Source organism: Mastigoproctus giganteus, chromosome 1 (assembly GCF_048544385.1).
Source record: "Mastigoproctus giganteus isolate SK-2022 chromosome 1, ASM4854438v1, whole genome shotgun sequence".
NCBI lineage: Eukaryota > Metazoa > Arthropoda > Arachnida > Uropygi > Thelyphonidae > Mastigoproctus > Mastigoproctus giganteus.
The window spans coordinates 204,490,197-204,517,139 of record NC_143575.1 but is presented as its reverse complement, the minus strand read 5'-3'; the positions used below and the strand labels follow the sequence as shown (position 1 = coordinate 204,517,139).

General features: G+C 36.7%; 1 protein-coding gene across 1 annotated transcript in view; it reads right to left on the bottom strand.

Annotated features, from left to right (window-relative positions):
- LOC150091459 (pre-mRNA-processing factor 17) overlaps positions 1-26,943 on the bottom strand; it is a 176,578-nt gene that overhangs the window by 113,187 nt on the left and 36,448 nt on the right. The window contains exons 4-7 of the mRNA XM_090368490.1: positions 19,924-20,010; positions 19,651-19,793; positions 9,160-9,256; positions 8,596-8,810 (exon numbers count right to left, since the gene is read on the bottom strand). Coding sequence (XP_090224616.1) covers positions 8,596-8,810; positions 9,160-9,256; positions 19,651-19,793; positions 19,924-20,010 — 542 coding nt within the window. The remainder of the gene's footprint in view (positions 1-8,595; positions 8,811-9,159; positions 9,257-19,650; positions 19,794-19,923; positions 20,011-26,943) is intronic.

The following is a 26,943-nucleotide window of genomic DNA, read 5'->3' as shown; positions in this document are numbered from 1 at the left end:
GGAAGTGATTATTCCCTTGTATAAGGCAATGGTTAGGCCACACCTAGAGTACTGTATACAGGTCTGGAGGCCTCATTTCAAGAAGGATGTAGAGCTGCTGGAACGAGTATAGAGAAGGGCAACAAGATTAGTGAATGGAACAAAGGGGTGCTCTTACGAAGAAAGGCTTAAGTTTTGCAAATTACAGTGTCTGGAGACTAGGCACCAGCGAGGTGATCTGATAGAGGTGTATAAAGCTTTGAATGGTTTGAGCATGCTCAATGCTGATAGGATTCTTCCTCTAGCTCAGAAAAATCACCTGAGAGGGCATAAATTCAAATTGAGGAAAGACAGATGTAGGATAGACGTGCGGAAATTTGCCTTTAGCCAGCGGGTGGTTGGTTGGTGGAACAGACTTCCATCCCTTGTAGTAGAGGTTGATAGCCTAAATAAGTTTAAGGCTCAGCTGGACAGGTATTTTGAACGAACAGAGGGGTGAAGTGGAAGTGGGGTTTTTTTTTTTTTTTTTTTGGCTGATGCTGCATAAGCTTGCTTTCTTGCATCAAATGCCTCTACTAATGCTAATGCTAATAAGCTTTGCTAAGAATCTTAATAGATAATCAACAGTACTTCAAACTTTCAGCTGTAAAATTAGTCATTAAATATTCATACCTAATATAAAATTCTTTACAACTCCATGTTGGTATACCTACTTCTGTGCTGATTTTCCATAGTAGTTTTAGTTTTAGCTTCAATTTCTGTTACTCCACTGTTTATTGAGGTACAGTCAGTTCTGCTATAGCACAATACATGTGTTCCTAAAAATCTCTGCGTTGTGGTATTTTGCACATTAAAAACAACAGGGCTTATGAGAAAAATAGGGATAGTGGCAGAGCACTCAAAAAAAATTTTCAGTGGTAAGTAAAACACTAAAAAAGTTAGAAACCCAATAAAGTAGTTGTTGGTGACTCTATTGTCAGGGAAACGGGGAACATGCTTTGTAAAAAGGATAGGTGGAACAGGACCAGGGTATGTCTGCCAGGGGCTGTTGTTGTTGTTGTTGATTAATGGTTTTAAGACACAAGGGCATCAATGGCCAAGATGTGTCTTTCCAAGTTTTTAATGTAAATCAAACATTTTTTTCAGATTTGATTTGCCAAATAAAATTAAACAATTCATGTATATTCGCATTATTGTCTAAGATCTGTTGAAGGGTAACTGGATTCTGGTTATTGTATGAACTCTGAAAATAAAGGAATCTGGAATTTCTGAATCGAGGGCATACCAAAAGAATGTGTTTTACTGAAAGCTGGACTTGACATTGAACACAGAGTGGGGGATTTTTGTTTGTCAATAGATGAAAATGAGTAAGATGAGTATGGCCAATTCTCAGTCTGGCAAGTATTACTTCTTCTCTGCGACTCTCTCTGATGCTGGAGTTCCATATTTCTAGATTAGGTTTTATTTCCTGTAGTTTATTGTTGACTTGATTTTTCCATATTTGGGCACATTCATTTTCACTTTCTCTAATAATGATTGGACTAAAATCAGTGTGTGGAACTATCCTTGTTCTGTTTGGCAGTTCTGATGCTGACTTAGCTGCAATGTCTGCTTTTTCATTGCCTTCTATTCCGCAGTGTCCTGGGATCCAGCAAAGAGTTATTTCAGAGTGTTTCTTTTGACAGCGGTTGATTAGAAAGTCGATTTCTTGTAGAAGAGGATGACGAGAATGTCGTTTACCCTGTATGGCTGAAATAGCACTGAGCACTGAGTGAGTCCGAGTATATTAAGACAGAGAGGGACGACTGTTGACATATTTCACTTAATGCAAGCTGTATAGCATACAATTCTGCAGATAGAATGCTGCACTCAACTGGAAGAGATTTTGAAATTACGTGAGAAGGGAACACAGCTGCTGCACCTACATGTGACTGGGTCTTAGATCCATCCGTATAGAGATTATGAGTTTTCCAGTGTGTTATGACGTATAGTTGGCATGCAACTGTCGGATATTACATAGTGGAATGGTAATTTTTTGCCACTGAGCGAAGTAAAGATCAATGTTTATATGATGTCTATTCCATGGGGGTAAAAGCATATTTGCACTTTCCGCAATTTTGTTGAGATCGAGTTTCCACTTTTTTATTACTTCTTGAAGACGAATCCCAGCAGGCCTGGATTCATTAGGCTTGGATTCATAAAGTGTTGGCCATAAAGGTTGGTTGAGGTATACCCAACAGAGGTGAGTTGGAAAGCTTCTTATTTTAGCAGCATATTGGCAGAGTAGTCATCTTCTAAGATAAAGGGGAGGGTCGTGTGCTTCTATATACAAGTTTTGTACTGGCGAGGTTCTGTAGGCGCCTAGTGCTGATTGAAGGGCACTGTGTTGAATGGTGTTCACAGACCGTAAGATGCTGTTTTTAGCTGATGCATATACTATAGCTCCATAGTCTAATCGTGACCGGATTAGAGAACGATATAAATTCAGCAATGACTGTCTGTCAGCACCCCAAGATGTTGAGGATACTGCACGAAGGATGTTTAGTTTCTGGAGGCACACAGTTTGTAGATAGGTTACATGTTTACAGAAATTTAATTTGGTGTCTAAGTTCAGACCCAATAATCTTATGGAATCTGTCATCGGTATTTCTCTGCCTTTCAGTTTTAATACAGGTTCCGGATGAAGCGATCGTAATTTACAGAAGTGTATTGCTGCTGTTTTCCCCTCGGTTAATTGATAGCCGTTGCTTTCTGTCCAAGTTTCAATTTTGTTTATTGCTATCTGTAGTTGTCTTTCAATGGTAGCCAAGTTCGATGATTGACAGGAAATAGCAAGATCGTCTGCATACATATAAACTTCTACTGTGGCTGGGATGTCTCTTGTAATGCTACTGGTACGTAATGCAAAGAGTGTGGCACTTAAAATCGATCCCTGAGGTACTCCTTCTTCTTGTGTGTGAATTTTGGACAGCTCATTCTGGAATCTTACTTGAAAGGTCCTGAGGTGAAGAAAATTCTGAATGAATCTAGGCAAGTTACCTCTCAGTCCAAGTTTGTATAAGTCTTGGAGGATTCCATATCTCCAGGTTGTATCGAATGCTTTGGTAATATCGAAAGTTATCATTACCATGTGCTGTTTTTTAAGAAAAGCATTTCGAATGTGAGCTTCAACCTTGATGTGGACATCAGTTGTATTCCTGTTACGGCGGAAACCAAATTGATGGCATGATATAGCATCTTGATCTTCAACAATCCAGGCAAGTCTCTTGTGAACCATCTTTTCTATTATCTTTCCTAAACAGCTGGTCAAAGATATAGGACGATAACTATTGGGGGAGGAAGCATCTTTACCGGGTTTCGCTATGGCTACCACAACTGACTGATGCCATGTATCAGGGTAAACATTCTCCTCAAAGATTCTATTGTAAAATTTCAGTAGTATAGATTTTGAGTTTGAGTTAAGGTGGCGAAGCATTAGGTAGAAAATGCCATCTGGTCCAGCAGAACTATTTCTAGAATTCTGTAGAGCTTCGTTGAGTTCATTCATAGTGAACGGAAGGTTATAAGAATAAGATTGTTTTGTAACAAAGCTAATTTTATATTTTTCCACGGACATTTTTTTGCGTCTAAATGAGTCTTCATAAGATTGAGATGATGAAGTGACTGCAAATGTTTCTGCTAAAGCCTCTGAAATATCAGTTGGAGAAGAAATATCTATTCCTTTCCAGGACAGGATTGGGGCTTTGGTTTGTTGACACTTTCCACTTAGAATAAGGATCTTTCTCCAAATTATTCTGGGGTCAGTGTTTCTGCAGATGGTAGAACTGAATCGAATCCACGCATCCTGTTTAGCTTTTCTACGAATTCAGCGTGCTTCAGCTTTTAGCCGTTTATAGTTTATAAGGTTCTCCGTTGTAGCATCTCGTCGAAAAATGTTCCAAGCTTTGTTTTGTTTCCTTTTGGCAAGATAGCAATCCCTTGTCCACCAAATATTATACCTTTGTTTCGTAGGGTTCACTTTTGGTATTGCGCTGACAGCAGCTCCAAGTAGTAGTTCTACTATATGTCTAGTGGCATTATTAATAGGTGCAGTAAGAATAGATGGTTATTAAATTGTACTGTTTTCGAAAACTTCTCCCAGTTAGCTCGGTGATGAAAATTCCACGTAATTCTTTGGTTAGATGTATAGTTTGTATCCGTCTGTTTTGATTAGATGTATAGTTTGTATCCTTTGGTTAGATGTATAGTTTGTATCCTCGTCCATTTATCCTAGCTTAACAGCTAGGACAAATGGACGAGGAACATATGGACAGATCCAGAGCAGAGCTAGAATCTGTAGGCAAGTGGATATAAGTATGCACACCGGTATTCAGTAGTGTTAAGTAATGGTTATCAAGTACAGTTTCGATCATCCTCCCTCTACGATCTATGTTCGGGGAACCCCACAAAGGATGATGAGCATTTAGATCATCTAGAAAGCATACAGGTTGGGGCAGTTGATTAAGTAAGTTGTCAAGATCTGCAATGGAACATGAAACGTTTGGTGGAATATAAATGGAGATAAGAGTGAGATTAATTCCAAGAACAATACGAACGGCTACTGCTTCTAGATTAGTGGAAAGCTGAACGGGTTTCGATGGTACATTACTACGAACTAATATTGCTACTCCTCTTCTTGCTGGAGACTCAGAACATCTGTCACGTCTATATAGCATATACCGTGAGAAGTGTGGGGTATAATTTGATGATAAATAAGTTTCCTGTAGACAAATACAAGCAGGATCATGCTGGTGCATTAAGTATTTTAATTCATCAAGATTGCTTCTTAGTCCTCTACAATTCCATTGAATAATTTTCTGCATTACTTAGGTTTAGGTTAGGTGGATTGATCTGATCGTTTGTTTTTCCCTCGATCCTGTTCATATTTCTTTCGTTTTTAAAAGACTGGGCGAGTAATATCCATCTCATCATCAGCATGAAGCAGGAGAACAGCATCTTCATTATCTAACTTCTCATCGATTTCCAAAGTTCGTTCAGTTGGTTTATTTTGTGTATGATGAGCATCTTTCTCCTTTGATAATGTGACTGAGTTGGAAACGTCTTGTGGCTTGGATGGCTTTGTATTAGTAACATTTGATGGACTCTGTCTTTGTTGCTGTCAGTGTCTCACCATCTGCAAGGATGGATCTAGCCCATTGAGTAAGAGATAATTTAGGAGGAATAGTAATATTAGTCTGTGTAGAAAATTCTTTAGTGTTTTTAACTGCATTGGAATATGTTTTGGTAGGCATCACATTTAATATCTGTTTACGTGCCTCTTGGTAAGATACATTTTTCTCTACCTTGTACTTCATTATTTTCTTTCCCATTTTCCATAATTCGCAAGTTCTAGAATATGCGGGATGAGTACCCTGGCAATTGGGACACTTTGGCGTTGCAGCTGTACATTCAGTTTGGGAATGGTCTGATGAGCCACACAGGGGACAGATTGTCTTACCTTGACATGCTGTTTGAGAATGACCATACTTCTGGCATTTAAAGCATCTAAGTGGATTTTGTATATAAGGTCGGATCTTACAGGAAAGGTAGTCAGCTTTTACTGATTCTGGGAGATTCGGACTGCTGAAGGTAAGGATAACATTTCTTGTGGGTGTAAGGACACCATCTTGTTTGGTCATAATTCTCTTAGCACCGACAACACGTTGTGCTTTAAGTTCTTCGGCAATTTCTCCCTCAGAAACATTAAGGAGGTCCCATTCCGAGATGACTCCCTTTGAGGTGTTTAAAGTTCTGTGCGGGGTTACCGAAATGGGAAGGCCTCCGAAGGTCGTTTGCTTCAGGAGTTGTCTAGAATGACTGGGATTTGAAGTCTCTATAAGAAGATCTCCTGAGCGAAGGCGTTTGACAATTTTGGGAGTACCTGCTACAGCCTCTATTCTTTTCTGCACAAGAAGTGGCGATAAGCTACTAAGAGGTTTCATTGATAATGAGTGTACAATTAAAAAAGCAGGTAGGTCATGTGAAGAATCATCTTTTTTGATTCTTTTTGCTTGAGATGACTCAAGTTCATGCGAGCACGTAGGCTCTACAGTCGGTGATATTAATGGATCCATGTTTGCTCCTTTTCGCCCTGAGTATTAGATTAATACTCAGACTACCAGCCCCGGCACGTGGAGGCAGCTGCCAGGGGCAAAGGTTGATGACGTTGTAGAGCGGATATCATCTTTTAAGGGCACAAAAGGTGATATAGTTGCACACGTTGGCACTAATGATATTAAGAGTAGGAGACCAGCGGAATTACTTAACAAGTACAGGTCACTGTTGAAAAAAAGCCATGAAGTAGGGTTGAATTTGAAAGTGTCTGCAATTCTGCCCAGACACGATAGGAGGGAGTATATGATGAGAGCCTTGTCGATCAATTCGGCCCTGGAAAGATTGTGCAAGGCTCAAGGGGTAGAATTTTTTTCAGCCCGGACTGTACTTGTTAACAGGAGAGATTGCTTCTACAGGGATGGGATACACTTAAATAGAAAGGGTGCAAGAATATTTGCTGATGCTATCAAGGCAGTGTTAGGTGGGTCAGAAAACTGCTAGCTTGGGGGGAGACAAAGACTAATAGATTAACAGTAGCCACTGGCAGAGGTGAAAGAGATTCTTGCACTGCTTCTATTGGAATGAGCAGAAGCCTGGAAAACAAGATGCAGGATATTTCAGAGACTGCTGGAAGTCATTGCAGTACAAGTAAACACATGGGTTGTGTTAGGGTAGCTAAGAATAGAAACAGGTGCATGTATACTTGCGTGTACACCAATGCTAGGAGTTTAGTAAATAAATTTGATGAATTTGAGGTATTGCTCAAAACATCAAAGGCAGATATTGTTGGGATATCAGAGATATGGTGTCACACAGATATAAGGAATGTGGAATTTGGGGAGTACAACGTCTACAGAAAGGATAGACAAGATAGGAAGGGAGGAGGGGTTATGCTATTAGTTAAGAAACACATAAAATCCAAGAAAGTGAAGCCAGTCGACATTGATGGACAGGGCAGTGTCGAAGCAGATCATTTTAAACTATTTCTTGCTTCTTCCCCATAAATACTAAATGGTATACAATGTATGCCAACAAATATACCTGCTAGAATTTTTGTTTGTCATACCTGCCAGATGACTAAAAAAAAAAAAAAAAAACATATTCCAATAAAAATGAAGGAATTAACCTCATAATATGCATAAGCTGTGTTTTAATCAGCCATTATGACAGCATCAATGAGATCGACATCCATGTGAGTAATTAGTATTAACATAAGTATTAGTAGTGGCAAATGATGCAAGCTTATACAGCATTAGCCAAAAAAAAAAAAAAAATCCAATATTACATGTCCATCTCTCTGACAGTTTGTCTAGTTCTCTCTTGAATTTATTCAAACAATTCACTTCTACAACACAAAATGGAAGTTTGTTCCCTTCAACTATCTGCTGGCTTAAGACAAATTTCTGCAGATTTATTCTGTAACCTCTTTCCTCAGTTCGAACTTATGCCCCCTCATAAGTGTAGTTTGAGCAAGGATTCCATCAGCAATGAGCTTATTCAATCTATTCAGATTCCTAAAGATCATCTCAATCAAATGATCTTCTCACAAGTGTCTAATCTCTAATACTGCAATTTACAGAACTGAAGCCTTTCCTGATAAGAAAACCCTTTTGTTCCCTTCACTACTCTTGTTGCTCTTCTCTGCACCCACTCCAACAGATCCACATCCTTCCACAAATGAGGCTTGTAGATATGTATGCAGTACTCAAGATGTGGCCTAGCCACTGTCTTTTACAATGGGATAATCATCTCCTTATCCCTATTGGCAAAATTCCTATATATCATTGACAAAACCCCATGGATGTCCTGACTACCTGTCTGCACTGCTTAGAGAACTTCATATCTGACTGCACAACTAACCCCCAATCATCATTTTCCAGTACCCTGAGTGTATTACCACACAGTTGGTATGCTAATCTGGGAATACTGCTATCCATATGCAGCACACTGCATTTGTCAATGTTAAACTTCAACTGCCACTTTTCAGACAATCTGTCTAAATTACCTAGATCTTGTTGAGTGGCATACCCTGGCTACTGTCATTAACCACCCTGCCAACCTTTGTATCATCTGCAAACTTAGACATTAGGCCTGATATGCCTTCATCAATATCATGAATAAATATTTAAAACAGCAATGGACACAGTACTGAACTATGGGGTAATCCACTAATAATGTTTGTCCAAGGAGCATAGTACCCATGGATAACAATTCTTTGTCTTCTCCTACTCAACCATCCCTTTATCCACAGCAGTAACTTGTCCTTAATGCTGCATTGCTCCAATTTGTATGGTAATCTTTTATGTACAACAGTATTAAAAGCTTTTCTGAAATATAAGTATACGATGTCAAATTATTTTTTGCATCCAGTTCCTAATTAAAAGAGCATCAATGCAATTAGCTGAATAATTAATGGTGACAAATAGTGCAATAATTTTTATATACACAATACTCTAGGTGTATGCACAGTCATGAATCTTAAAAATATACCTACCATTCAAAATTACAATGCAAAATACATACCTTAGCTTTGCAATCCATACTACATGATAAAAGTAAATGAGCGGACTTTGGAAACCATCTAATAGCAGAAACGCTTTTTGAGTGTCCACTCCAAGTATGAATTAATTTTTTTGGTATAAAACATTTTTCTGGAGGGTCCTCTGACTTAAGATTTACTCCCACATCTTGAGGGATGTTAAGAAAAGATCTACCCATGTAGTCATAGGGATCTTTAACTGAAAAAAAAAAAAAAAAAAAAAAAATATATATATGATCTTTATTGTAAGGTGCATATATCACTAATATATACTTTATTTCTTATTTTATGTTTTTTGCTGCTATAAAAAATAAACTATTAAATAAGCTATAAAAAATAAACTATTAATTTTTAAGTTGGTGCTATTAATATAAGGCATTAATGCTACTGCAACAGTTAAGAATATACACATCACTAAAATCCAGGGTATCAACTAGTTCAAATAAAAAAAAAATAAATAAATAATAATGAATACAGGACTTTTAATCATCAATCACTTTAAACCAATAACCTAATTAAATATGTTAAGTATTAAGTAATATAGTTACTGTGCAGTATTGTCTTCTCATCCATTGGTTTTTCATCCAATTGTTTTCCTCGTTTTTGTCTTTTTGCTACTATTTCATCTAATTCTTCTTGTTCCTCCTAAAAGAAAACATTTTTCACATATTTTAAATTAAAAATACATCTAAAGTTTTTTTTCATTTAACCTTAAATAGATTATTAATATTCTTTTCATATCTCCATGCCTACTCAATTACCTTCAAATCTTCCTTGGTAAGAGTACCCTTTTATGCCCCTTCTCCACAACCAACAGATCAACATCATTAATAAAATGAGGCTTCCAGCCCTGTATGAAGTACATCCATCTCCAGGACTTTTCAATTCCCCAATACCTTGAGTGCAGTACCATCCAACTGGCAGGTCATTTTGGGATTACTCTACCTAAATGTAGTTAACCTTGCATTTACCTAATTCTACATTTCCATCTATTTAATTTATCTAGGTCTTATTGGAGTAGCATAACCTAAGTACTGTCATTAAACCACACTGTCAACCTTTGTTCAACAGCAAACTTAGACGTTAAACTTGATATGACATCAGTATTGTTAATAAACACTGAAAATGGTAAGGGGCCGGGCACTGGACCCTGAGGGACTCTACTGGTGGCATTAGTTAATGAAAAGCAATGGTCATTAATAATCACTCTGTCTCCTGCCACTAAACCATTCCTTTATCTATAGCAGTAACTTGTTCCTATTGCCACATTGCTCCAATCTACACAAACTCATTCATGTATGCGTAATCCAAATATATGATATCATATGATGCCAGTTCCTTTATGATTACATCATAGTAGCTAATCTAATTGGTCAAGATCTTCCCTTCACAAATCAGTGCTGTGATTGCAGTATAACTGCATTCCTGTCAAGATGATCCTGCATTATTTCTTTAACCACTAACTCTATTATTTCCCCTGACACAGAAGGCAAGCTTACAAATCTGTAATTAGTCATTTTCCCTTTTGATCTTCCTTTATGAATAGGGGAGACATCTGCTTATCTTCAGTCTATAGGGATTTCCCTAAATCTACCGGTGCTCTCATAATTATGCCAAAAAGGTTTGCTTACATCTTTTGCTACTTCTTTTAATAAAACTGGATAGATTCCATCAGCACCAATACCTTGTTTGCTTTTAGTTTTGACAATTTCTCTTCCACTTTCCTCTCAGTTATCACAAATTTATTTAGCTTTCACTTAAGAATTAAGTATAATTCTCATAACTCCATTCCTAAAAACTTCTTCACACATGAATATAAATGGAAAATATTTCTTCAAATCTGCTGGCAACATGAAAAGAATCATCAATTATGCCATTAGGTTTGCCATTCTTATCCAGTGAATCAATGTGGTTCATTCCTTTCCTTATAGTTTTATAAGTAAAGAATTCTTTGCTACTTTCCTTTGAATTCTTAGCCAAAGACTTCTCGTAACTGCCTAACTACCTTAGTGCCTTCATTGCAAACTAGTTTATACTTGCTGTACTTGTAGGTTTCTGTTTCCCCTGATAATTTATAATCAACCACCCATGCATTTATCTTCTCTGGCACTACTCTTCTCAGCTCGCGTGCATAGCCGTCAAATTTTGACTTTCGAAAAGCTGGAGATTAGGTATATACAGGCAGGAGGAAACAGGAGGTTTTTGAAAAAAGCAGTTCTTCCCAAAAGCACAGGAAGAAAACAGGATTTTTATTTTTAAAAAGCAGGTTTTTTGAAGTCCACACTACACTAAAAATTAAATTTAACTGAAAAAATACACATTTTATATTAAAAACAACCATAGGATTGTTTATCAGTACAGTATGGGCTTAAACATTAGCTTATCTAAAATTTTTGTCTGTGGATTTCTGTTTGGATTGTCTTTTAGACATTAACTGATTATGATCATTCAAGAAAAATACTGTAGAAGACTTTGAACATCTTCAGAAATGTTGAGTCAAAGTTTTGTTTCTAACAATGGCACTGCTGTTCAGACTTGGCTGTCAAGAGCATTTTTAAAACTTCACGAGAAAGAAAAGATCTCAATTCAGTTTCTTCTTAACCTAATTGAATATCCTCTGACACTCAGCACTGCTATGAGTAATTATTAAAATTCCAAAAATAACCTGCAATAACTTATATTATATATTTCTTTGTGCACTTGTCAATTCCCCAACGAAGGAACACTGTGCATCAATTCCTTCTTCTTTCATAATAGTGTCTGGTAGATTTTCATATTAAAATTGACATAAGTGATCTGCAAAATATTATTCCTTTACCTTCAGTGACATTGAAAAATACTGTAAATTATTTTATTTTTATTTATTTTTTTTTTGTGAATTCAATTTGGTTCAAAAACTTATTATCTGAATAGAATGATTGGATGATAAATTGTCTTCAAAAGCAAATACATTTAAGTTAGAGTAATATTTAACTTAGAGATCCTGATAACCCAGTCAGGTAACTTGCTATCTATGAATTCTGTTTGGAGCTGGCAGACTTTCAAATGCTGTAAGGAAACATGCTTTAGTCTTAGGAATTCACAATAGAAAGTCATCTGGCCACCAAACAAAGTCCTCAATTTAGAAAAAATGTATTCACTAAATTATACAGCTTCTGCTATGAGTTGTAACTCTTCACTGGATCATATCAGTATTCAAATAACCTTAATGGTATAATGTGTAAAGCATTGCACTAATGCTTTTCTTGTTTGTTTGTTTGTTTTTTGATGGACCTCATAAAACAGCTTATGTTAATGTTTTGAATGAATGTCAACTTATTTTGACATTCATGATACATTGTCTCTGTACTTGTTTCTTGCTGGTCTTTCATAAGTGTGATTGACAAGGAAGCAGCCTTTATTAAATTAATGACAGCAGTTTTGGATTGCATTTCTATACTCCACTGCAACATGAATTAAGAGTTAAAAATGTAAAATTTATTTTCTTTGAAAATTAATCTTTAATTTTATTAGTTTTTAATAAACTTTAAGTTCTTTTAATAATATTTACTGCTTTTTAAATTGAGAGAGTGTAACAATTTAAAGTAGTTACCTACCATGGACCATATTATATGTATTATATTGGAAATGAAAATCTGCAGAATAAAGTTTGCTCTTTTTGTGGCTAAATGAACAATTATGGCAAACTGTTCTCAGATGTTTACCACAGCCATATTCTTTAATGAAATTAAGAAAAAATTCCTGCTTTAATGCAGCTTTATTATTTCTTCTTATGAAAAGAAAAAGATAGAGAAAAACAGTACTATAGAGTTTCTCTGTCTTTTTGCAAAAAGACAGAGAGAAACTCTATGGTAACAACAGTGAGACAGAGAAGGGATAAAACTGGGTGAAAATTGTTTTCTCAAATGTAAATCCAGAGAGTTTACAGCTATGTATCTGACCTCTATTTAAGTTCTTGAACATCTTACTTGGCATGAAAAGCTTAGAGTTTATACAATTTCTTCTCTGAACACTTTCCCATTTAACATTTACATGTTTCACTTGACATATAAGGACACCAAATTGAAAAATAAACTTTAATAAATGATATATAAATAACTTTTCACCCTTCACCCTGAAAGTATTGAAATAAAAGTTTTAAGTGACATAATGCCTCATTCTGCATAACATAAGTGCATATCAGATTTTTTAAGGTTTTAGGATTTCCTTATTACCTTAGTCAAATTTCCTTAAGGATTTTTATGGTGACTCCAAATACAAAAGGGATTAGAACCTGTACTATATGACCAAAAGTATTTGGACACCTTTCTATGAATATCATGTACTATGCTAGAGTTCTGCAAATGATATTGGCTTGGACAAACTAATAAAAATCTTGTGATTCTCCTTGTGCAGCAGCACCTGAAAGATTTGTTAGAAGCCAGAATAAGTCACGGATTATAATGCAGACTTTCAACCAGGTTGTTGTTCATCAGTCTGAAGCCATAGTGGGCTGTGTATTACACTTGTACTAGTGAAAGGCCTAATTGAATGATTTTCATAACTGAATAATCAATAATTGATTATTTCAATAATCAAAATAATCAATTATATGGCAAATTAGTTGATTACATAATTGATAAAAATACTGACCAAACAGAACTACTACCTGGAACTCTCTCTATATATACATATATAAAATGATTAGACAAAACTATTGGCCAAGTGGTGACAGCACCTTATACTTAGTTTTGACATCAGATTGAATCCCTCCACCACTGTCATTTTCCCCCTTGTTGATTTTGTGATTACCTAATTTGCATATAACTGATTATGAAAATGCTATAATCAATTACAGTACATAATCAATTATTTCAATTATGATTCTCAATTATGCCCATTACTAGTTTGTACATGTGTGTTCACAGGTCAATTTGCAGTTTTTGCAGGCAGAAAAACCTAGAATAACTTACAGGAGAAAATCCTACTGTCTCCATCTGAGATTGACTAACTACAAATCCAAGTGAAGAGACCTTAAAGAATTCCTCCTGTTTCTGAACTCAGAAGATCTGAACTCAGCCCTCCAAAATGAGTGACAAAATGAGTCACAATTGTGAGATTCCTTGTGGAGCTTTTACACCACCAGTTCCTTTTTCGCATTTCACCAGTGTTTTCTGTGAATATATTTTGTAGTCTATGGCCTCTACCTCAAATATAAAAGTAGTCTGCATCAGAAAAAAGTTTGGGAAACACTGCTCTACACCATCAAATCATTGTCCTTCCAGAGTGGATTTGACTTTGAGAAAAAAGAAGCTGAGGAAGATAAATCAGAGAAATAAGGGGTGGGATGATTTAGCTCCAAAATCCCATGCTTTAAAACTTTTTGATAATCAGTTCACAATGTGGATTAGCATTGTCATGCAATAGGAACCAGCTCCCTTTCTGTCAAAACTGAAGACCTGTTCTTGGTGAATTCTTTTAATCAATCAATCCAAAACTTGTGCATAGTACTCCTTATTCACTGTCTTACCTGGCAGAAGAAATTCTTCCCAAATAATTCTCTTGCTATTGAAGAAAGTGTACCTCAGAGATTACACTGATCACCATTCTGTGCTTTGTTAATTGCAGTTTCTTTGTTAATGGATCATATCAAAATTGAATCAAGCAACAAGGGATCATAATCAACAGCTTGAATGAGCCCTTTACATGTTGGGTGTGAATAGCTTTTCTTCATTAGTCAAATATTCGGGTGACATTAGTCAAATATTCTGATATTCGGGTGACACTCAAGTCAAGTGGACCGAATTTCGGCGAAGTCCGGACAGTCTGTGACAGCCAAATCCTCTGCTTGCACCTTCACGATGGTGGGACTGTTAGTAATCCTGGGTATAACCTCCATGCACAAGTACATGGTGGGTGACCACCCACGTGTGAACCAACGTAAGCAGGGGTCGAGGTGTGGTGCCCACACCACATGGAGGAACGCCGCCCCTCTATGTTACCAGGCAGTACTAGGTGGTAGATGACTCTATCAACCGGTGAAATACCACCACTTTGCTTATTGGAGGCTTGAAGTAGCGGAACCCATATTTAGTCTCTAGAGCTAAGTTCCGGTCAACCCTTCCCTATCTCTTCCATCATGCAGTATGATTGATGACTTTTGAGGTTATGATGAATGTCGTGGCAAGATCCAATATTCCTTACATTTCGAGGGTACAGCTCTAAAATGGTGTTCGCAGGCCGGCCGCTAGTTAGTACACCGGACCGAACCTATTGGTAACTCTCTAGGAGGCTTCCGGATCAGCTAGTGTATAATCTTGCTACCTCTACTCTGCCAGATAGTGACTGGAGGGAGTGCGAGTAGTGTGTATGCGGGGAGCATTGTCGAGGCCACGTTATGTCAAGGATCTGGGTATATTCTTACCACATGTACGCCATATCCAAAAATTTCATTACTTTACACACCATGTCCCACCCACTTTTTCTTACTATTGAATACACCATGAATTGTCAAAATAATAGAGCAAGCTTATCTGCGAAAAGATCTAAACCTCCCAAGGACTTCCTAATTCATTTCGCAAATATACGTGGTCTCAATTCTAATTTCAACAACGTCCATTTCCACTTGCAGTCTGCCAAACCCCATGTACTTTTTCTGACAGAATCTCAATTATCGGTTGATTCAACTACTGCTCATCTCAGATGTCCAAATTACTCGCTGTATGATTCCTTTCACCTCAAAGGTGGTACTTGTGCATATGTCTGTTCTGATATTCCCTGTCAGAGACTTGGCAATTTGGAATCTCCTCTCTTTCATCTTCTCTGGCTTAAAATCTCTCTACCTCATTGTGTCAAATTCATCTGTTGTCTCTACCGTTCTCCCAACTCCACTAATCACTTGGAGCTATTTTGACTTCCTCTCTTTGCAACTTGACTTTCTCCACTCCAACTTTCCTAACAGTGAGGAAATTTTCCTTGGTGATTTTAAAGTTCACAACTCCAGCTGGCTTCCGTTTTCTAGACCCAGAAGGTCGAGATGATGAGGCTTTTGCAATTACTAATGACCTAGCACAGATTGTTCATTTACCTACAAGAATACCGGATAATCCTAATCATACAGCCAATATGCTTGATCTTTTTCTCACAAACAACCCTTCTAAGTACACGGTCAAAGTGAGAGGTCCTTTAGGCACTTCAGATCACAACTTGGTGATTGTCTCTTCTCCAATGGAACCTTTATCTCATGGCTATTCCCAACCTTGTGCTGTTTGGCATTACAAGAAAGCAAAATGGGATGACCTGCGAGACTTCTTTTCTTCTTTTCCTTGGTCGGATTACTGTTTCAAAACTTCTGATGTCAACGTTTGCTCAGATCATGTCAGTGAAATTATTCTTGCAGGAATGGAATCCTTTATCCCACACTCCACTTTAAAATCTCGTCCTTTATCTAAACCATGGTTTTCCAATAAATGTGCTAAGGCTGTCCAAGAGAAGAATGTTGCATATCATAATTGGCTTGTTTCTAATTCTTCAGTTTCATTTTCTGCTTACACCAAAGCTCGCAACAATTGTAAAGCAGTTATTAATCAGTCCAAACTAGAGTTTGAACAGGCTAAGAGTAGAAAACTTGCTTCTTGCCCTAATGGTAGCCGAGCATTCTGGTCTCTTACAAAAGCTATTGGCCGCAACCTTTGCCCATCTTTGCTCCCACCTCTGTCCAAACCAGATGGTTCTGTTGTCACTTCAGCCAAGGATAAAGCCAACCTGCTTGCATCTCATTTTTCTTCCCACTCATGTATTAATGATCTTGATAAAACACCTCCCACCATTCCCAACACGGTCTTCCGTCAAAAGGATATCAGAAGGATTTTGATGAATCTTGATGCTAAGAAAGCTCCAGGTCCTGATGGTATTTCTCCACTTGTTCTCAAAACCTGTGCTCCTGAACTTACTCCTATTCTTTGCCGCCTTTTTTCACTTTCTTATTCCAAAGGTGTTTTTCCTTCTGCTTGGAAATTTGCTCATATCCAGCCAGTTCCTAAAAAGGGTGACAAATCCCTCCCACCCAATTATCATCCCATTGCAATTACTTCTACTCTTTCTAAAGTAATGGAGAAATCAATTAACCACCAGCTCTTTAACTACCTAGAAACCTTCTGTCTGATCAACGATCGCCAGTATGGATTCCATCAGTTTCGATCCACTGGTGATATTCTGGATTATGTTACCCATTTATGGACTAATTCAATGGAAAGGTTCGGTGAAACACAAGTAGTTGCTCTTGACATCTCAATGGCTTTCGATCGTGTTTGGCATAAAGGTCTTCTTAACAAGCTTCCATCTTATGGTTTGCCAACTGTTTTTAGTAATTGGTTATCAGTTTTTCCCTGATCGCTTACTGAGGGTGATGGTAGATGGCTCTCTGTCTTCTAACTTCTCCACTAATGCCGTTGACCCCCAAGGTTCAGTTCTTTTCCCCACTCTTTTCCTCTTGTATATTAATGACCTTCTTCCATTGACTGGAAATCCTATCCATAGTTTTGCTGATGATAGCACATTGCATTCTACTTTCCATTTTGAGAAACCTTGCCCTGCTCAATCAGCTTCAACTTCTCAAAAACCTTCTACCAATTCCTTAAATGCCGATCTTTAGGTAATTCTCCAGTGGGGCAAAGACAACTTAGTTGATTTCAACCCTTCTAAAACTCAGTCTTGTCTTATATCTTGCAAAAAGGATTCTTCTGCTCCTATGCTTATCTTTAGTGACACTCCGATTTCTTGGCAAAATGATATATCTCTTTTGGTTTGGGGATTACCCTGACTTCTAATCTCTCTTGGCACAAACACATTACAAATATTGCTTTCTCTGCATCTAAATAACTTGGTTTTCTCTTTCGCTGTCGGCGTTACTTTTCTTCCAAACAGCTGCTCACTCTGTATAAATTGCAAATCCACCCTGCCATGGAATATTGTTCCCACATCTGGGGTGGCGCCCCCAAAACCTCTCTCAGGCATCCTGATTCCATTCAGAAGAGGGCAGTTAGGTTAATTAATGATTCATCTCTAACAGAGTCTCTCCACTCGCTTTCTCATAGATGCACTGTTTCTGCTGCATGCCTCTTCTACAGATACTTCCATGGGCACCGTTCTTGTGAATTGGCTTCTATAATTCCCGCTCTCTCTTTCAAAACAGTCCGAACACGTGCCACCACCAGCCAACATCCATTTACTGTCCAACTTCAAACCCACAGAACCAACTTTTCATCTTCCTCATTTATTCATTCAACTGCCGTTTTCTGGAACAACCTTCCTTCATATATATTTCCTGAAAATTACAATCTACAGAAGTTCAAGTCCAATGTGAACAAATATCTCCTTTCTTCTTCTCAACCTCCAACCCAAGCAGAGTACTAAATACTATAGGTTCTAATACCTCTCGTGTTTGGGGTTCACATAAAAAAAAAAAATAAATAAAAAAATATAGTAACAGAAAGAACCTAGTAAATGTAGAACAATTCTGACAGAAATCTTCTGAAAAAACTGCACAAATCATTTCTCTGTTAAAGTGAGATTGTTCTTCCAGCATTCAAGGAGTCATCTGATGATTAGATGTAATCAGTGTGCAAACTTTTTTTCTAAATGTTTCTGAAGTTCAGAGTTGTTGGATATCCATCTCAACACTTAACGTAATGACAATGCTTATAACAACACTATTTCTGCTTATTTTTTTAATTTTCTTCCTCCAGCTTTCTTTTCTTTTCTTCCCTTCCTTCATTGTGCAGGAACTTGTGTGTCACATGATGATTCGTATTATTCTTCCCATGGCAATATGATATTTAAATTAATATCAGATCGTGCAATTTAGAGTTCAGAAAGAGGCCTCTGCCTTAAAAGCTACTCCTTTATTTTGTATTTTATCACTTTTAATCAGTTTTTAACTGATTTTTACCTTGTTTTATTAAATCAGTGGATGTAAGAATATTTTATTAATATTGTTAGTTCTAACATGACTGTGTGCGAACAACTTATAATATGCAAATGACTTGGTAGAGAGAGGCAGTCATATAGGTGAGCTGCTTTGCATATTGGTCCTATGTGCTTGAACACTCTAATGGACTCAGTCCTGAAACTTAATTGTAAAACCCTGTATTTTTTCAATAATTTACATCTACAGTTTATGTTTCCATAAACTCCAGATGTGAATTTATTGTGAAACTGTTATAAAACCTGTATCTTGCATCATTCACAGCAATTGAAATCTCTAAAAAAATACCTGTTCCTGGAATGCTGCTTAATTTAAAAAAGATTAGTACTAAAATTTAGCAATGAACATAAGTTTTGGTTTCGGATGCTTAATATAACATTAAGAACGAAACAGCAGTATGAAAATGTTATAGGATGAAGTTATAAGTTTCACTTCATCAATAGCATATAGTAGTTTTTAACCATAGAAGTTTCATTTCATATGTATCAACATATAAAGTAAAACCTCTGCTAGTGGATGAGGTAGCAAGGATACATAAATAGTATTGAAACATTGGTACATCCGAGTGCATTATCACATAAGGGAGTTGAGGTTTAGAAAAATAGTAAAACCATAGAAATATGGAAAAGTCTGGAAATCAACTACTAAACAGAAGCATTTTTTTAAAATGTATTCCTCTGACTTATTTTTATTTATACTTCATGCATTATGATTTTTTCCATTACATCTTTCACCAATATAAATGACAAAGTCTTTGCTGCTTTCTCTCTGTCACTGCTTGCATTTAATTTAAGACATTCTTTTAACTTCCACTCTGTGAAGGCAGTTCTTTGAACCCCCCCCCCACCTTTGAAAGATGAAAGTTGGAAAGACATATCTGCCAAATTATCTGCCAGAAAATACACCAGCAGTAGCCACTTGTTTACTGGATCAATGGAAAACAGCTAAAACATACATACTACTAAAACATACTACTTCAGTTGTAAAATTTACAAAGAGTAAAAATTTAAATATCAAAATAACTACCCATAAAAATAAGGCATTATAAAAAATCACAAATAACTAATAAGCTTACAAGTGAAGGCTTGATATTTCTTTTCTCATCTACAAATCCAGCCCAGGGTCCTAGAAAGCCATCTATATCACCAGCATCATTATTCCTTAATTTCTTGCGTTTATCTCCTTCTCTGCTTTTTGTCTTCTCAAAAACAGTAAAACCTGTAAAAATCTGTCTTTCTAATAATGATCATGCATAGATATATATATATACATACATATATATATATATACACACACACACAAGTTTTTTTTAATCAAAAGAAATTCATAACTGGCAGTAAAAAATTACCTTGACTAGTTGCAGCCGTGTCTACTGAGCCAACAATTTTTGTTGCATCCTGTTTATTACTATCTAGTGATGGGTCAAATGCATAACCTAAAAAACATATAAGAATATATTCAAATTTTACTTCAAATTTTTTTGCTTGTTTTTGAATTCTCTGCTTTCTATGTGAGAATTTATATTTAATTTAGAGAGAGAGAGAGAGAGAGAGAGAGAGAGAGAGAGAGAGAGAGAGAGAGAGAGAGAGAGAGAGAGAGAATCAAATGACTAGTGTTTCTAATTTAAGAAATTAAGTGGTTTTGAACACTTAATAAACTGAAGTTTTTCTTGCATAACAAAAACAAACAAGAAAAAAAATATTCTTTATGGACTTACTTATTCTCTTACAAAATTCATCACACTGTGGTCAGTATAAAATGTATTGATCATAGTGTGGTGGGCAATATAATAAGAGATGATAAAAAATTATATAATGATGTATAAGTTTGAACTAGAAATTCATTTTCAAAATTTAGGCTTCTATATCTAGTTAAGGTTTTTGGCTTTAATGGTATATTGGCCACTAAAGTCATGGTAGTATGTCATATTAGTGTATTGAGATTGGTGAGGCTCAAACTGGAGCCTAAGGATGCTCTGATACTTGCCAATGTTTTTCAAAATACCCAAGAAAGAATTCTGTGCCTCTGATTTGGGAATCCTAGACATGCAGTTGTTTACATGTATAATTTCCATTTCAGTGCAATTTCTGATATTGATTTATTAGTATAAATAAAAATAAATTTTTTTGTTAATAAATAACTTTGTACATGCATGCTGACAAGTTTGCCATGATCGCACCAGACACATTCTTTTATTTTAGTTTGATCGAATGCGATTAAAAAGTTAGTTATAAAAGTGAATGGGAAAAAGAGAATTTGGTTTAGTTAATGTTAAGGGAAAGTACAAAGGAAATCAAATGAAAATCACAAAAGTTAAATAAAAGTTGCACTTTACAAAGGACTGTGCATGTCAATCTTCAGTGTAATCTCCATTACAGTTGACACTTTCTCCACTAATACTTGGGTTCCCTATGAGAAGTTTTGTGACTGGTTTTGAAGTTATTTGTGCATTATCATCTTGACCTCTTCATCTGATGAGAAATGACATCCCTCTTAGTGTATCTTTTTGTTGCCAAGAAAGGTGATAATCATGTGGTACTAAGTCTAGTAAATATGATGGATGAGATGATACCCCAAACTTCATTTCCTGCATCCGATTTACTGTAGAATGGGTGGTGTGAAGACAGAAGTTATCATGCTACAGACACACCCAAGGACAGAAACCACGTTTCTTTCAAATTGTTGACTTTAGATAGTTCAGAAATGGATTAAAGTGTTTGTCACTCAACATGTTTCTCCAGATAATGTTCAAGACACACTCCTTTTTGATCACAGGATACAGCATAATAGCATTCTTACTTACCAGGAGATAAATCCTGGTGTGTAAGAATACACCCATGATGCATCTCCGGTAGTCACTATGCCCTCCATGTTCATGCTCTCCATGAAGAAAGGAGCACACATTAAGTCATCATTCCACATTGTGTTAGTAAACATCATGGAATCCACTGAGCACACACTTTTCAGAAATGGAACACGTTAAAAATAATGTGCACTAAACTAACACACTAATCCTGTACATTATGTTGTTGTTGTTATTTGGTTTTTAAGAGCATTAGCAACTAAGGCCATATTGCTCCGGGGATATGCGGTGGTCATTCCCTGACCTTTCTGCATCCTCCATATTTGGTGGCTCCCGGGTTCCAACCCTGGTCTAATCAAGAAGCGTGTGCTATGCACTGCTACTCCTGCCCACCTGGCTACGGAGGCACCCCTGCACATTATGACAGTTTCTTTGACAGTAATGCAACTCTTTCCTCGTGTGAGTTCTTCCACTGCCACTGTGATTTCTGATGTCCCAATGCAACGTGTTTGCCCTGGTAAAGGAGAATCATCAACACTGCCAATACCATTCTTAAATTTATTCACCCACTCACAAACTTGCCACTGACTCATGTCCACTTCACCATACTGAGCCAACATTCTGCAATAAATTTTGGCAGGTTTTATTCCTTTTGTATTAAAAATCTGATTACATATTATATCTCTCTACCTTGATGCGTGGTAGAGAGATACAATGCTCTGATGCAAGGATGCTGCCATCTTGAAAATTGACTGTTTCAAGGAATTGATTGATTTCAAGATGAAGATCATGTGTCAGATTATTGAACAAAGTCTGACCAACAGACTTTAATCCATAACCTGACACAAGATCATCATAAAAAATGTGCATGTGGTGGTTTTGGAATTTCATTTGAATGACCTTTGTACATTTGTTTACTATGCTCTAATAACAAGGCAATGCTAAAGAGAGCCAATACTGAAAAAACATTTCACAATTCATCATTTATTCTCTTATAACAATTATCCACCATGTTCAAAAATTCAGTCCAAAGAAATTTAGTCATTTCAAATCATAATTAGCAGAGCAGCAATCTATATATACCAAGCCTGTTGTAGAGTCAAAAATACAATAACAGCTTCTTATAATATCGCTAATTCCTTAGCACTAAAAAAAAAAGCCATTTGAAGATGATCAGCTTATTACAGAAGCATTCATTATAAGTGACAAGCAACTTTTCATGTACGGCAGACTCTTGATTTACCGGGAAGCAGATTAACCAGGCCACTTCCAGACTCCAAATTAAAAAAAAAAAAAAAGTCAACCGGAAATCATAAAATTCAAGTAATAAATAGAATAGGAAATAAACAGAAGTTTTGCAAGTCGTAAATAGGCGACAAGAAGTGGCATTATAAGTCGTGATTGGGAGTTGGATGTACCTATTCCAGCAACCCCCGGCTGTCTTCCCACCCGCCGCTCAAAAAAAAAAAACAGTAGAAAACAAACAAATGTTTAGTTTGTTTTAGTGCATCGTGTGGATTATTGTGTTCCGTAGCACCACAAAAAGACAAATTTTGTTTCATTATTTATGTCAGAGATGTCGACATTTTTTTATAGTAAATATATATACAGTAATACCCCGAAGTTACGCGATAGGTGGGTTCGACGAAAATCGCTTAAGTCGAATTCGCATAAGTCGGGGTACAACTTTGCATATAAATTTGTTTAATTGGGAGCAAGGACTAACAAAAACACTAGTTTAGAAGAAAAATATTAATAAAATTGCAGTTCTTTATACATATTAATACAAAATATATATTAAAAAAATAAATGACTTACTTAAAAAAGTTATTTCGATGTCGATGGCTTCATAAAATCTAACAAATTCGTCTGAAGACACAGCGCCTTTTTTTCCCGCAGAATTTCTTCGTAGCAAGCTAATAATTTTTTTATTCCTTGCTTTGTAGTTATAACATGTTCTTCGTTGGAGTCTATGTTTTCTAAAATTTTTAAGCCCTTTTCAACTGAGCTGAGACCTCCTGTCAAGTTTGCAATTGTCATGTGCTTTTCTGGTGGAACTGGGTCTGAAGTGTCAGATACTTCAGTTACGTTTTGCTCACGCATCTCTATGAGCTCATTCATTGTCAGCTCCTGACTATGTGAATCCAACAGCTCGTTGACATCATCACCATCGACTTCCAAATCTAATTGCCTGGCAAGATTAACAACGTCTTCTATCACATGAGCGACATGATCAGTTTCTGGCGTTGTTTTCGTCTCGTTTTTGAAAAAAAAAAGGACAAAGTTTCTTCCAGACACCATTCAATGTTTTTTGTGAATTTCATTCCAAGATTCTTCAATGATTCTTATGGCATCTAAAACATTGAATTGTTTCCAAAAGTCTTTAACAGACATATCACTATTTTGTCTCATAGCTTCATTCAGACATGCAAACGAATGCCTCGTGTAGTAGGCCTTGAATGTTTTGATGACTCCCTGGTCCATCGGTTGAAGCAAGCTGGTTGTGTTTGGAGGAAAAAACACAACTTTCACACGTGGGTCGAAATTAATTAGGGTGGCAGGAGGGTGACCGGGTGCATTGTCAATAAGAAGCATCACTTTAAATGGAATCTGTTTAGACTTGCAATAACGTTCGACTTCTGGTATGAAGTGGTGACCAAACCAGTCCTCAAAAACAGAAGCTGTCACCCAAGCTTTATGATTTGACTTCCAAATCACTGGTAAACTAATTTTAGATATATTTTTTAAAACTCTTGGGTTTTCGGAGCGATAAATTAAGAGAGGTTTTAACTTGCAGTCACCAGCTGCATTCCCGCCAAGCATCACTGTCAATCGGTCTTTGGAAACCTTAAAGCCTGGAAAGCTTTTTTCTTCACGCGCGATAAAAGTTCTTTTAGGCATCTTCTTCCAGAACAGGCCAGTCTCATCCACGTTAAATACGGTTTCACTGCTATAGCCACCTTCTTCTATCATAGCCCTGAGTGTCTGAGGAAAAGAAGACACAGCTTCTTTATCGGCACTTGCTGCCTCTCCACTCTCCGCGATACTGTGCCAGTTACAGCGAGTTTTAAATCGGTTGAACCAATCGTTACTAGCTACAAAGTTTTCATCTTTGCCGCCTCCTCAGCTTCTTCTTTCAACCTCTCAAAAATCAGCTTAGCTTGACAGCACACAGTGTTCTGATCGACTGGACAATTCTTCACTTTTACTTGATTATCACACCATAATTTCAGCATTGTTTCCATCTCAGCAATAATACCATGACATTTACGAATTATGCTTGAGTTCAAGGATTGAGCATTTTTCACCGCTTTGAGAATTCTTTCTTTATCTTTTATGATTGTTCTTACTGTGGATTCCGGTAACTCAAACTTCTTTGCCAATTCACAAATTTTCATTCTGCTATCAAAATCCTTGATAATATTAAGTTTACATTACAAAGATATCGTTTTCCTTTTCCTACTAGATGCAGGAGAATCAGATTTACTTTGTTTGAACGAGATAGTTTTTTAAGGGTTTAGAAAACTTTCGTCGATCGTAGAATCGTAATTGTGCACGTAGAGTTCGCACGAAACACGTCCAACGCGTATCACAGCAAGAGAAACACTGAGGTTCGTTTTTCATATGCCATCGATACAGTCAGTCCTCGTATAGAACGATAGTGTAATTGTGTTCCTATAAACCCTCGTGCAATAAACAACAGGCCCTAGGGGAAAAATAGGGTTAGGTGCCGACCACCCAAGATTGAACACACATTTGTAACCAAAACATTACTAAACACAATAAATAATCGTAATAAAATACTTGCGTATTTTATTGCGACTATCACGTAATAAAATATTATTGCTAATGCCTTTGCTTCTATCGTAAGCAAACTTGTTTTTTGTTTGGTTTTCAATCCAAACAGATGACAGCTGTTCCATCTCTTCCAATTCTTTGTGTCTTAATTTAATGGATTTTAATTACACTTTTAGTTGTTCCTGCTATCAAAGTTGTTTTTATTTTCTCTGCATTCTTTGTAATTCTTGGCATTGCCTCATTTAGGTCTGTAGCACGTGCAATATCACATGGTCTTTCATTTCGCTCAAAGCGTTTCACAGTTTCATATTTTTTCTCTATCGACAGAGGTGGACTGGCCATAAGCCCTACCGGGGAAACCCCGGTGGGCTGGTGTGATTTTGGCCATAAATCATAGTATGAGGCCACTATAAATTTTCCCAGGTAAGACTTTTTGACCCAGTCCGTCTCTGTTTATCGATATTGCTTTTTTTTTCTCTCTCTGAATCTGCAGTGTCTTCACCAGGATGCTTCCTTTTCACACCTTTTAAGTATTTTACTCATTTTTAGGGAATAAAGCACAATTACAAAACGAGGAGGCACTGCTTGATACGCATAAACAAAGCTGCGCGCATGTAGCAACTGAATAAACAACACCATAAAGGCGGAGATACACTATTAACACCTCACATTTCGAGGGGTTACTACCATAAAACAATAAAAATCCAGTTGCATTTCTGCTAGTGAAATCTGTTATAAACTGGTAGTAAACTCGATCTAATTGCATACTGATAGCTGGAATTGTGTTGGTTTTTACGTTATTATGGTGAAATGTGTTTCCCCTTCACTGATATAAAAAAAACATAAATACATTTTCAGAATCTTCTCTTCATTCCTATCGTGTTGCGTTCGGTTGGGGTGATTCTGCGTTTGACTGCCATTTCTTGTAAATACAAAGGCGAATCGTGCATAAGCGAATTCGGTTCGTGTTATATTATAAGATATCGTTACCGTATTTATAAATAGTGTATGATTGAATTCGTGTAGTGTAAACACGTGTTATACGAGGACTGACTGTATATGGCTCGACCGACGCGATCCATTTCTCTCGTGAAAACGATGTAATTTCCGACAAAAGTTGAGCATGAATTCGAACGCACACATACAAATATGACAGTTGGAATACAAATTCTTGTATATGTGTGCAGCTCATGTGCAGCAAAGTTGAATTTTGTTCATCTTTCGCTCTCACTCTCCGCCGTCCCACCGTATATCAATAACATATGAAAAACGACCTTGAAGATAGTGGGCGGCAGCGTTGCCAAATGAAAAAATCAAGAACCGCGTAACTCCGAGTTCGCGTAAGTCGGGGTAGCGTAAATCAGGGTATTACTGTACACAAGTAGTTCTCGACTTTACGAGTTAATTCGTTCCTAGCGTGCGCTCGTAAAGTGAAAACTCGTAAAGCAGGAAATCCCATAGACATAATGTTAAAAATAGGGGTTACATTCTCAACAATGAAATTAGTTAGTAATTAGTTTATGTTTAAACAATGATTGATTTATCCAAAGAAATGAAAATGTAACCTGTAAAATCAAGCAAATTTATATAATAGAGAAATTATTTATGACTTACAAATGTTAAAGAATGTTTATTCTTCATCATCATCATCGACTAAATGCACACTTGTTGATCACTCATTATTGGCTCGGCACTCATTGGTTTGTTGCACAAGAAGTCATCGCCGTCTTCAGAAATGCTTCAAGAGGCATTTGTTTCCAGAGGTAT